The 13,271-nt window shown below is 58.5% G+C and overlaps 1 protein-coding gene across 14 annotated transcripts in view; it reads right to left on the reverse strand.

Moving 5' to 3' along the window:
• LOC116656675 overlaps positions 1-13,271 on the reverse strand; it is a 144,369-nt gene that overhangs the window by 102,251 nt on the left and 28,847 nt on the right. For 7 of the 14 annotated variants that reach the window (XR_004314165.1, XR_004314164.1, XM_032464839.1 and 4 more), the window contains 4 exons: positions 12,771-12,906; positions 2,697-2,846; positions 1,697-1,833; positions 1,412-1,604 (listed from right to left, as the gene is read on the reverse strand). Coding sequence is in view for 12 of the 14 variants with exons in the window: in XM_032464839.1 (XP_032320730.1) it covers positions 1,412-1,604; positions 1,697-1,833; positions 2,697-2,846; positions 12,771-12,906 (616 nt within the window). In the remaining 2 variants the exon portion in view is untranslated. Of the gene's footprint in view, positions 1-1,411; positions 1,834-2,696; positions 2,847-12,770; positions 12,907-13,271 lie in introns of all 14 variants that reach the window. The other 7 variants (XM_032464848.1, XM_032464843.1, XM_032464841.1 and 4 more) reach the window with 3 other exon arrangements.

Here is a 13,271-nt window from a genome sequence, read left to right on the forward strand (position 1 = left end):
GAGCTGGTCCCTCTGCTCTTGTGTGTGTTTCAATTCTCCATAATAAAAATAAACTAAAAACAGGATATTTTTTAAAAAGATTCTGATGGGCTCTTTTTGAGCTCCTGCCATTGCACTTCCAAGCCCTGAGGATGAGGACGGCCGGGCTGCGGTCACCACACCTAGGTAAAGGGCAGATGCCCGGGCACGGTGCTGTGTAACCCTCAGCACCTTCATCAAGGGGACGTCCTGGTGTCGGGGCCTGGCTCACCCCACCCGCTGGGGCGCAGCACCCACTCCAAGCCAGCCAGCCGCAGAGCCACGTGCCCGGCATTTCCCACCCGCCCATCCACAGCACGTACAGTGTTTCCCCACCTCCGTTCACCTTTAGACACCTGGACGCCAACTCCAGCCACAAAGAGGCTCTCACCTCACTACCCATTCCTGACCCTTGAACAAACTGGACTTTACAAATGGGTCTCATTGCATAGGGTCCCTCAGGGACAAGGTGAGTGTCCAGGACAGAGGGTGACATCTGCAAGTAAAGATCTGCTTTAAAACAAATCCGTAGGCTAAACCAGTGACTCCCCAAATGTGCTCCCTGAGTTTCTCATCCCTGCAGCAGGGCACGTGGATTTGGGAAAGCAGCCACCTCGCAAAACAAGTTCAAAGGGCACAAAGGGTAAAGGAGGGGAAAGAAGTCAAATTAGGCCCAACTCCAAATGACTTCTTAAGAAATCAAGATAGCGATGCTGACTTACCCTTCCTGAAACGCCAACAGGACCATCTCCAAATCCATTTAAAAACTTCAAGATTGAAACATGCCACACCAACACTGGTGCCGCTTCACCCTGTTCAGAAAGCCTGCGCAGGAGAGCACCCCTGGCACCACGTAAGCTGCTGAGCCAAAGCCGGCCGCAGAAAACACAGACGAAGTGGGCGAACAAGATGATGATTTCGGGGTTGGGAACACACGGCGCTGCCAACCGCTTTCCAAACCACGGCCGCCGCCGCCAGCCTCTGAAGGACTCCGCGGCTTCCCCACGGACGTCAAGGGAAGCCCGCGAGGTCAGCACCCGACGGTGGGAGCGGGGCCGTTCCCGTCCTAGGGGTCCCTGGGTTCCAGGGTCCCGGCCTCCACCCCCTACACGGGCCCCTCCCCCATTCCCCCGCCCAGCGAGGGCCGGCCTGGGAAGCGCCGCGAGCAAAGCCCCAGCCCGAGCGGGCCCCGTCCCGCCCAAGATCCCTGGCAAGCGGACGGCGGGGCAGCCCGGCCGGGGGCGTGCCCGGGCTCGGGCTCGGGGGGTCGCGGGGCCGGGGCCTGGGCCGGGGCCGAAGCCGACGCCGACGCCGACGCCCCAGCTGAGTCCGCCGAGGCCGGGCGGGGGCCGCGCGGAAGGGCGCGGCCGGCAAGCGGGGCGCGGACACTCACCACACGACGCCGTGGGAGCCCTCGCCGAGGTCGCAGGTTGCTGCAGCGCGGCCCCTCGTCGAACACCTGCCCGCGGACCACCTCGAGGCGCGCGCCCGCCGCCCCCGCGCTGGACACGAAGTTCCGCGGCCGCCGCTCGGCCAGCGCCGCGCCTCCCAGAGGGACCGCGCCGCCGCCGCTGCAGCCGCCGCCGCTGTCGGAGGGAGGAGGACCGGCATCGCTGGGGAGACCCGACGACCCGCCGTCAGCTCGACCAACTGCTGCCTGCCCGCCTGACGAACTGACCTGACCGTTGGGCGGGCGGAGGGAGGGGCGCCGCTGAGGAGGGCGCCCGGGCGGGGCCGGGCAGCGCACGCACGCGGATTGGCTCCCGTGGCCCCGGGGGCGGGTCTCGTGGCCACACAGACTTGTAGTCTTGTTGCCTATTAGGAAATGATTCGGCTATGAACGTTTGTACACAAGCTGGTTTTTTTTAACCACATTGTTCATTGTAATTTTACTCGAACTTCATAGATTAAAAAACTAAAACAAAAATAGAGGGATTAACCGCATTTCAAATAAATGTATCTTTGTCATTGGAAACATTGTTTCATAAAAGATCTCTATAATGTACAAAAAGAGCTAATGATAAATACATACATACATACATACATAAATTAAATTATGAAATGCAGTAATCTATTGATTCTGTTTTGAAAGATTAACATTAACAGATTCCCTTCTGAATTTCGAATAGTTATATATATGAGGAAAACTGCTGAGAGAATGGTGAGCCCGGGACGTGCAGCTGACAGTAGCTGGGGGTGGGAGCAACCCAGCCCGGCTCCCTCCAAGCCTGTGCCCTTTAGATTGGAGGGGACAGTGCTCTGCACCAGCGGGCGGGGTGCCCTGCGGCCTCAAGCCAAGCTGCAGGTGTAGGGCTACTCAGGTGACTGTCTCTTCCTAGCAGCTCAGCCCCTCAAGCGCCAGCTCCCCAGCTCTCCTCTCCCTCCGCCTGAGTGTGTCTTGTCCACCGCCCTAACCTCGAGTCACCAACAGGGAAAACCCAGGGATGGCGGAGGGCGACGGTTCTTCCACCTCCCTTTCCAGGGTGCCCCTGCTGTCCTGTCTCCTCTGAATCAACAAGGGGCTGGCCCAGAGAGGCAAGGGGTCCAACAGGGGCCTGAGGTCCCTACCCAAGTCCCAGGCAGGCCAGGCTGGCCCCACTCCCAGTGCCCTGCGGGGAGAAGGCTGCGCTGGCTCCATGCTCCCCATGCTCCCCTGGGCGAGACCCCCGCACACTGACCTGCTTCTCATTCTCATCCTCCAGCCTCAGCCGGTCCTCAATGCAGTTCCGGGCCTGCAGGAGGGCCTTCCTCTGGGAGCGCCCAGCCAGGATCCTCACAAAGACCCCGTACATGTTCACACTGAGGAAGAGCAGGGCGTTGGCGCCGAGCTGGATGGGAGAGAACAATGCAGAGTGCTGGGCGCAGGGGTCCCCACTCCGCAGAGGCTCCTAGGAGTCCCCCGACAACCAGCCCATGATAGAACCACGCCAGCCAGACCCAAGTGCAGAGCCGTTTGGTTTCACGTGGCCAAGGGCCAGGGAAGCAACCTCACCCCTCACCCTGTGCAGGGGCTATAAGCTTGTCACGTAATGGAATCATCTGCAAGGATGCAAGGGCTGTCCCCGCAAAATTCACGTGGAAGTCCTGACCCCCAATCTATCAGTGTGCCTGTATTTGGAGAGAGGGTCTTCCAGGAGGTAACCCAGTTAAAATGAGGCCATGAGGGTGGGCCCTGGTCTGACATGACTGGTGTCCTTATAAAAGAGGATTACAACGCAGACAGGCACAGAGGGACGACCGTGAGGACCCAGAGAGAAGACGGCCGTCTCCACACCAAGGAGAGAGGCCTCAGGAGAAACCAGCCTCCAGAACTGTGAGAAGCCAACGTCGACTGTGTAAGCCACCCAGTCGGTGGCACTTTGTTCCCACAGCCCTCGGAATTACCCTAGAAACTAGACGTGAAGACAGAGTGATTATTTCCGCAAAGGCTACATCTGGAGAGAAGCTGTGAAGGAGGGTTGATTAAAAAAAGAAAGAAAGAACGGCACTTGGGTATGAAGTGAACCCCTGTGATACATGCACGAAGGTAAAAATGTGTCCAGAGACTCTCCCAGTGCCCCTGGGTTCTCAGGCCACGTCGATGGACAAGCGAGAGACGGGCCCGGCTGAGAAGGACCCCCTCCAGGGCAGCCGAGGCCCAGACTCAAGAGGCTGGGACTTGCTCGACCAGGAAAGGATGCGCGAGTGAAGATGCGGGTCTGAGGGCAGCAGCATTTACTGCCTCCTGCTTCCACCTTGCCTCAACTCCAGTCCAGTCCAGACCACCCAGGACCGAGCTTGGGGGACTTTACACGGACAGAGGACCCACTCGCCCCTGGTCGCACTGCACAGAGTGGCAGGCCTGGGGGAGGATCAGACCCCACTTCCCCACCGGTCCTCCACAGCTGGTCTGTCCCTACCTCTTATGGCCACAAGAAAGCAGTGCCTCTCGTGGGCCGGCAGACGCAGCACATCCCCCCGGGGCCCCCAGGCCGATAACAGAGAGAGAGAGAGAGAGAGAGAGAGAGAATGAACGCCCGCCCACCTCCTGGTGGGGCTGCGGTGTTTACAACCATTGTACAAAACCGCTGCCCCTCCGCCGCTGCAAAAATGGATGATTTTGTGCCCGATTAAACTCCAGCATTTCCTGCAGGTTCCAAGGGACACCGCTCCTCGTGGATTAACCGGAAGCACGCCCCACCCAGGACTGTCAGCCGCACCCGACTGCACAGGGCAAACAGAGCAGTCCTTGGGCAGAGTCCAGGCAGCGATGGGCTAGACGGCCTTAACAGGGTGAGCAGCAGAACGAGGAGAAAAAAACCAGGAGGTGGCAGCCGGCAGTGACCACCACCTAGAGACATGAGAGCTGTTCACAGGAGGTGACAGGGAGCAAGGCCGAGGGACTCGAACCTGCAGGACCGCAGCTCACAATGGTCATCTCCCTAAACGCCCCAGCAGGGGGTGAATCCCCCAGAAAGCTCAGCCGGGGCCGCTCCGTCTCACGTACACCTGACAGAGAGGATGCGCACATCCCTACATCACACACGGTCTCACAAATACGCAAATATGCAAGAATATTACGCCGCAGATCACCTCATGAGTCCTACCTCTGCCACCCAGGTCGAGGGACGGCTCTACTGAGGGGACAGGAGAGTGGACCAAAGTCGTATAAAAACGGTGCTCACTGTCACCCTGAAGACTTCATCGTGACTTGCTCATCTCCACGTGACTCTGAACATCTCCACGTGACCCGGACGTCTCCCCGTGACCCTGGACTTCTCCATGTGACCTGACCATCTCCATGTGACCCAGGACATCTCCAAGTGACCCTGATCACCTTCACTGTGACCCTGAACATCTCCAGATCTGACTGTCCCTCCTAGCTGGGACAGCTATGCTTGAATCGGGTGCAGGGCTGGAACACAAATGGCCAGCACTGGCTGCACCTAGGGGAGCTGTGCTGAGCCCCTGCGTCAGGCATGTTTTCTGTGTCTAAAGGACCATCCGCTGTATTTTGGGATCAGCTCATGCCGATCTGTTTATGAAGGCACTTCTCTGGTGGCGACAGGAAGACTGGCATCTATGGAACAATAAACTGCAGTTTGGTAGAGTCAATATTTAAATGTGCACTGAGCATGTTTAAAGCACCCACAGGCACAGCAGCAGACACATTTCTAAAAATTCAAACAATTTGCACAAAATGTGCTTCTCTCCCAGCAGACCGTTCATCGCTCGTGGCATCGTCATGGCCCCTCTCAGCCTCAGCTTAAGGCTCTGAACACAAAGAACGTACAACACACAGGACACCCTCCCTGGATGCAGCAGTAACCTCTCCTGAGATGCCCTCCCAGCCCGGCGCCCCCACAGCTTCCGCAGACCCCTGCGGAGGAACCCAGCTGTCACTGTCAGGTGGGGGACACAGTCAGGCAGAGGACAAGGAGTCCAACTGAGGGGCCAGGTGCCCAGGGTCAGCTCAGCACAGGGTGCAGGACGCCACAGGCCACCCTCTTGGGCCTGGAAGACACGGCTTTTCCAGAAAGCAAGGCCTCAGTTGGCTTGTGGCAGAAACAAGGGAGGTAGGGGTTCCCACTAAGGTCTGGGCAGAGAGGTGAGACATGGGTTGGGAGGCAGAAGAGCCAGTAGAGGCTGGACAGTTTGGGAAAAATCAATTGCAGAGTGGCGGCGGGCTGGGTCACCGGGAGTCCCACCTTGTCACCTCCTTTATACCCACCTTCATCACACCTTCCCTTTACTCCACCCATGGTGATCCCCCAGGGAGACCGAGGCCCCGCTGGGCGCTCACTGAGTACCTGGCTGCCCCGTCAACACCGTCTGAGCTGCTCACATGGACAGCAGCCCCAGCCCCGCCCCACAGTGCAAGTCTTGTGGGTAGGGTGAGGCAGGTGCAGAGATCCGGGGGTTGATGGGGGGGGGGTCCTCCCCTGCCTGGTGCTGTGCACTCACATTCGTACACCCAGTGTGCTTCCAGGCACCCCGCTGACCTTCCCCCAGGAGGCAGATGAAGAGGCCACCCACACGATGGCAACGCTGCCTGCACACCTGCCTCCCTCCTTCATTCACTGCCTCCCCGCAGTCAGGAGCCACGGTGATGGGCACACGGCAGGGACAACCCACAGGGCACGGGGAGGTTTAACGACTAGCTGCCTAATCGACAGTAAGTGAGGAAGATGACAAGGCAGAGAGAAACCCGCCTAGAGGCCACCTGCCGGCAGGTGTGGTCTGGAGAGGGTGCTGGTTCACAGTGGCAGCAAGAGAGGTGATGGGGGAAACAGGTTGAGAGGGAAGGGGGAAACAGGTTGAGAGGGAAGGGGGAAACTGCTCGGGGCAGGGTGTGTGTTGGGGTGGAGGCTGAGCGCCACACACCCCAGAGCATGTGGCCACAAGGCCTCCCGGAAGTGACAAGTCCTCACCACCCCCGCCCGGCAACCCCACTCTACAGACATGGGGACGCTGAGGAAGTTCAGGGGCCCCAGCTGCAGAGGGCAGTACACAGCCGGGAGCCCAACATACTGGCCTCCCTGTACCTGCCCTGCACTCCTGGCCTTGGCGTACCTCCCACACACGCCTGGCCTCAGCATACAAGGCCCCCAAGGACCTGCTCACAGCCCATGCTGCCCTGGAGGCCTGGGCCCTGCCTGGACCCCAATCCTGCACCTTCCCCACCCTTTGAAGGCTTCCTTTTCCGGCTGAAACCCCACGGCCCAACAGGACAGCCCCATGCCCTTCTCACACTCTGGAAATTCCAACCTGCTCAAAGCCAGCTCCATGCACGTGCCTGGCACCGGCAGAGGACACACCCCACAGAGCCGTCTCCCACGAGCGCACATCCGCGTGCCCAGTGCTACTCCAGCCGCAAGGAAGTCATCGTCGTCTGCCCTTCCTCCCTTGGGGACCTCCCTCTAGCCATCCCAGCCAGTCCCACTCCTTCGCCAGCAGGGCTCCCCTCTCCCCTCCAGCTGGGACCTGCCACTCTCTCTGTTTACCCTCAGCAGCCGATGTATGATTATTTCTTCCCCTTGAAAATGAGACCCTTCTCTTGACTCCTCTTCCTTCCCCAGACCTGCCCATTTTCCTCCCCTTTCCAGCAGAACTCCTAGAAAAGACCCACCCTCCCCGACCCTGCCCCTGGCCTTGGCCCTACCCCAGCCTGCTTTCCCTTCCATGGCTGCTCTGGGCAATCTGTGACCAGGTCAGGGCCGCCTTCACATCCTGAGCCCAGGCTCAGGTCCCAGCATCCAGCCCACCCTGCTCAGGACCATCAGCTCCCCTGCCCTGGGCCCCTCCGCCAGCCTCACACCTGCACCCCAAACATCACCCCTCCTGGTGTCTCATTCACACTCAACTTGGAACCCCATCCCCGTGTCAAAGACCCCAAATCAACGCTTTCCGCTTGGCTCAGCCAGCTGTGCCCCTCCCCAGCCCATGCATGTCTCCAGCTGGGGGGTCTACTCAACCCACCATGGGACAGGCCCTGGTGGAACCCCTGGTCACCCCCAACACTCACCCCAGCAGCCTCTCCCACTTCTGCTGACCAGGCCCCTGGAAAATGCACAGGCCATGGACTCATCTCCACCATCAGCAAATCCTACCAGGCCCGCCACTCCACAGATGGGGGCACCTGGCCACCCCCAGCGCCAGCCGCTGCCTGGCTGCTGACAGTGCCTCCTCCCGTTCCCCTAGGATCCCCTGAACTCAGCAGCCAAGGTCAGATGGCTCTGTCCTCTGCTCTAGCCTCCTGGCCCGGAGTCCCCCTGGGCCCAGAGCCCTCTGTGGCCCAGCCCTGCTGCCCCTACATCCTACGCTCCTTGTGTCCCCCGGCCTGGCCTCCTCTGCTTGGGGCCTCTGGGCAGGAACCCTTTCCCCAGTACGGCACCCGCTCACCCCCGACCTCCCGGAGCACCACTCAACTGTCACCTTCTCACCAGCCTACGTGACCACCGTGTCAAACAATGCACACACTCCCACCTGTACTTTCAAGATTCTCCTGCCAGCCAGATCCAGTTTTTTCTCCTTTTTTTTTTTTGTATTGTTTAAAATTGAAGTATAGTCAGTAACAATGTGTCAATTTCTGGCATACAGCATAACGTTTCAGTCATACATACACATACGTATATTCCTTTTCAACTTCTTTTCCATTACAGGTTACTACAAAATACTGAATACAGATCTCTGTGCCCTACAGAAGAAATTTGCTTTTCAGCTATCTTATATATAGTTGTTAGTATTTGCGAACCTTTCTTTTTGTTGTTTTTAGCAGTTTCTGTCTTCCAATACGGTTACATCCTTAACTCACTTATCACCTTCCCTGCCTGTCTGCCCCTCAAGAGGGGCCTCAGCCTGTCAGGTCCAGTGACGGATCTGGGAGACTGGGAGAGAGCCTCTCGTGCTGTAGCATGTGCCCTGGTGTTGGCTGAATGAACAACTGAGGGTGCACAGGTGGTGAGGCGGCCCAGCCTGGTCACACTGCTGGAAAGGGGCGGAGGGAAGACTCTGAGGCAGACAGCGGCGCTGCTACCTGCACTCCCCAACCTCTCTCCAGGCCGCCTCAGATCAGATCTGATAAGACTGTGTCCCAACTCTCAGATCCGTCACCAGATGAGCAGTAGGGAGGGACTCCAGCTTTACCACCAACAATAAAGGCACAGAAGAGGCAACATGTCCTGATGTCTGCAGTGACATGGCTTCTCAACCAGCCGATCCCAGCTGCCTATTAACTCACTAGACAACCAAAGGCTGTGAAGTCAGAGGCCCTTACAAGAAAACTATCATGGAGAGAAACAGACACCCCCCACTGAGGTTTTCTCATCATCTTAGCTTCCTTTCTCTCATCTTCGGGGTTAGACTACAAACATGAACGGGGAGTCCCTGGGGGCCAGAAAAGAGCCAGTGTGTTGGTTTGTTGAGATGACTGACCAGTTGGTCCTTACGCGCCAGGGTCCTGGGTCTCTCTCTCTCCCTCTCTCTCTCTACACACACACACACACACACACACACACACACACACACAATCTGCCATGTGTGCGGTCAGCGCCCTTCCCGAGTGGTGTCTCCCTCACTGCCACCCATAGCAGGTGCTCCCCATGTCCCCACTGCCCTGCCCCCAGCCCTGTATCCCTCACGGGCTCCTTGCAGCCTCCAGAGCCCCACTCAGGGGGAAGCAGCTCTGCCCTTCTCCCCATAACTCACCTCCCCAGCTCTATTAGCTGCAAACCTGTCCTGCTCGGCACGAGGATAACTAGTTAACCGCAGTTAGGAAATCTGAGAGCTTACCTCACAAACAAAGCACATATTCCCCCTCCACTCCACCTCAGACCACCTGCAGACCCTTCATCAAGTAGGAAACTCACCCACCCCCCGGGAGCTGAGAGCTGCCCCCCACCCCAGGAGAACCAGTCAAAGGGATTTCCTGAGAGACAGGATCACTGAGGGGAGGGGACACTTCATTAAGACTGGGTGGGGACATCTGCCAACCACCTCTCACCCCACCCTGGGAGCCCCCAGGGCTCTCCCACCTTGATGCTACCCATTGGGACTGGGTGTTCCCCTGCGTCTTCCCAGACTGGAGCTTCCTCACATGCCCAGCGCATCTACTAATCCAAGCCAGGCACCCCAGAGGTTTTCCCCAGGGCTCAGGATTTTAATTCTCCCCTTGAAGCCCTCTGAACTCATGGCCTGGCAGGAGGTGCACAGAAGACGGAGGCCACGTGGCTTAGCACGGGCTGTGCAGAAACGACAGGGGAGACAGGCCTGGGGTCACCATGAGCTGCTCAAAGATGGGGGTGACCACGGGCTGCAGGATTGGGAGTGGGGTGGGGGAGGCAGCGTCTGGAGGGAAAAGAAACAGCAGCAGGTCAACATGCAGGCTCTCCACGAAGGCTCCAGGACGGTGCCTAGGACCTGGGCCAGGTGAGTTAGAAACCAGCCCAGGCAGAATCGCCCGTGGTCAGGGCCCAGGGCGCGGGGTGGGGGGCAGGATCGAGAGGAGTACTCGTCTCTCCCAGCCAAGGTGGAGCCAGAGATTTCTTCTGAGGGAGCGCCTGGGCCCACTATGGGCCACAGTCAGCACACACGGGGACTGTGCCCGGGTACCTGAGGTCCCAAGTGGGAAACTGTCACTTGGCCTGGGAAAGACTTGTACCACATCCAGCACCCTTCAGTGGACCTCCTCTCAGGTGGGGAATCTCCAAGTGCCCCCCACTCCTGGGGGACCCCCAGCACTGGATACAGGCCAAATGGACACCTCTTTGGTGTGGCCAGGCTGCAGTCCCAAAGAAACCCCATCCTCCAGAGCCTGACCGTGAGCTTCTGGGCTCCAAGGCCAGGCCAGGGCTGGCACACCAGAGGCCCACACAAAGGGCCACCCCTTTGTGATGGCTGACCAGTAGGACCACACCCTGCCTGGGGCTCCTTTCCCAGGGGATGATGGCCCAGGACCACAGGGCTCTCATGGCCTCAGCCAAGGGGCTGCTCAGGGCCCTGGTCTCCATGTGGACCTGGGAGTGTGCAATGCATTGCACCCCTTCCCTAAAGGAGACCCCATGCTAGTGCTAATTCCACAGGGCTCAGGCGGGTGGGGCATAATCTCACCGGGCCAAAGATCCCCCTCCCAGAAAGGTGACCAAGTCCAGGGTAGACACAGGGCCCGAGCCTCGCCCCTGGGACCCCTGCCCCTGGAGCTCCCTTCTTTCCTCCAGTGGGAAAGGGCCATCTCAGAACGGGGAGGGACTCAGAGACACAGTCAAACACCCCTTTGATGCTGAAGTGCATGTGAGCGCCCCCCTACCCTCTGTCCCCCAGTGGAATTCTGCTGGGCTTCCCCCAGAGGCTCCTCTGCAGGGCGTTTGGTCAGCCCCAAGCATATGAAAACTTAAGAAGCTAAACAGGCCTGGGGTCAGACCTGGACCACCTAGTGGACCCCACCCCAGCACCTCAGGAAGGAAGGGCAGACACTTAGGATTTCAAGCCGGGTAGTTAAGCAGGCAAGTGTGTTCTCCTAGAGAGCCCCTGGTGTCCTCAGAGGGGTCCTTCATAAGAGGAAATGACACACCAAAAAAAATTTTTCTAAGTCCGTAACAATTGAGAAACCAGTTCAAGTATCAGCAGACGATGGGAACAGCATCCCCCACATCCCCCATGATCACTGCACCCACACCCCCGATCACGGCACCCGCACCCCCGATCCCTGCTCCCACACCTCCATGCTCACGGCACCCGCACCCACGGTCACTGCTCTCACCCCGTGTGCAGGGCGGGGCACACATGAGTGCGTGCACACACATGCAAACGCCCTGGACTCAGCTTGGGGGAGACCACGCTGTCCCCTCGACACTGCTCCCTCTCACTACTGCCTCTGCCTGCAAGGGTTTCCCTCCTTTCACTCGGCAGCCTCCTGACCCCTCTTCACAATGCCGAGGCACCCCAAGATCACCCCTTTTATTATTTGAACCTCTTTGTTGAGCTTGTTCCATTTTCAACCTGTCGCCGCCCAGACTATCCCCAGCACAGGGCACACAGCCTTTCCTGCAGAGGAGTGCAAGTGTGTAGACACGAGGGTCCGGCTCCGAAGACATCCTTCTCACTGTCACAGAGGGCAGTGTGGCCACAAGACAAGAAAGCAACTGCCGCCGACCCGAAACTGTCCCGCACCTCACTGGGCACATCCGTTTGGTCCATCACTGCACCCCCCACACCCCACCTTACAAAGTCTCTGTGCCTCTGGGCCATGGGCCAGGCCCTAAGACCCTCTGGGTCCCTCTCACCTCCTCCCCGCAGGTGCTCAGACTGGGACCCACGTGTTCCCGCCTCTGCGGGGTCACAGCAGGCTGGGTGGTGCTCCTGTCATTTTTTTAAAGCGGAGCTGGCTTTTCAACATCGCTCACAAGTGTGTTGTTAAATTAACATCATTGCTTGTTAGCTCTCTGCTTTCAAATTAATGAAAGTGTTTTAGGATCAGCATCTTTTGTAAAAAGAGCAGAATGCTGATAACTGTTGGAGCTGAGGGCTTGTACCCAAGAGCTGGTCCCTCTGCTCTTGTGTGTGTTTCAATTCTCCATAATAAAAATAAACTAAAAACAGGATATTTTTTAAAAAGATTCTGATGGGCTCTTTTTGAGCTCCTGCCATTGCACTTCCAAGCCCTGAGGATGAGGACGGCCGGGCTGCGGTCACCACACCTAGGTAAAGGGCAGATGCCCGGGCACGGTGCTGTGTAACCCTCAGCACCTTCATCAAGGGGACGTCCTGGTGTCGGGGCCTGGCTCACCCCACCCGCTGGGGCGCAGCACCCACTCCAAGCCAGCCAGCCGCAGAGCCACGTGCCCGGCATTTCCCACCCGCCCATCCACAGCACGTACAGTGTTTCCCCACCTCCGTTCACCTTTAGACACCTGGACGCCAACTCCAGCCACAAAGAGGCTCTCACCTCACTACCCATTCCTGACCCTTGAACAAACTGGACTTTACAAATGGGTCTCATTGCATAGGGTCCCTCAGGGACAAGGTGAGTGTCCAGGACAGAGGGTGACATCTGCAAGTAAAGATCTGCTTTAAAACAAATCCGTAGGCTAAACCAGTGACTCCCCAAATGTGCTCCCTGAGTTTCTCATCCCTGCAGCAGGGCACGTGGATTTGGGAAAGCAGCCACCTCGCAAAACAAGTTCAAAGGGCACAAAGGGTAAAGGAGGGGAAAGAAGTCAAATTAGGCCCAACTCCAAATGACTTCTTAAGAAATCAAGATAGCGATGCTGACTTACCCTTCCTGAAACGCCAACAGGACCATCTCCAAATCCATTTAAAAACTTCAAGATTGAAACATGCCACACCAACACTGGTGCCGCTTCACCCTGTTCAGAAAGCCTGCGCAGGAGAGCACCCCTGGCACCACGTAAGCTGCTGAGCCAAAGCCGGCCGCAGAAAACACAGACGAAGTGGGCGAACAAGATGATGATTTCGGGGTTGGGAACACACAGCGCTGCCAACCGCTTTCCAGACCACGGCCGCCGCCGCCAGCCTCTGAAGGACTCCGCGGCTTCCCCACGGACGTCAAGGGAAGCCCGCGAGGTCAGCACCCGACGGTGGGAGCGGGGCCGTTCCCGTCCTAGGGGTCCCTGGGTTCCAGGGTCCCGGCCTCCACCCCCTACACGGGCCCCTCCCCCATTCCCCCGCCCAGCGAGGGCCGGCCTGGGAAGCGCCGCGAGCAACGCCCCAGCCCGAGCGGGCCCCGTCCCGCCCAAGATCCCTGGCGCGCGGACGGC

Source organism: Camelus ferus, chromosome 22 (assembly GCF_009834535.1).
Source record: "Camelus ferus isolate YT-003-E chromosome 22, BCGSAC_Cfer_1.0, whole genome shotgun sequence".
In the NCBI taxonomy this organism is placed as follows: domain Eukaryota; kingdom Metazoa; phylum Chordata; class Mammalia; order Artiodactyla; family Camelidae; genus Camelus; species Camelus ferus.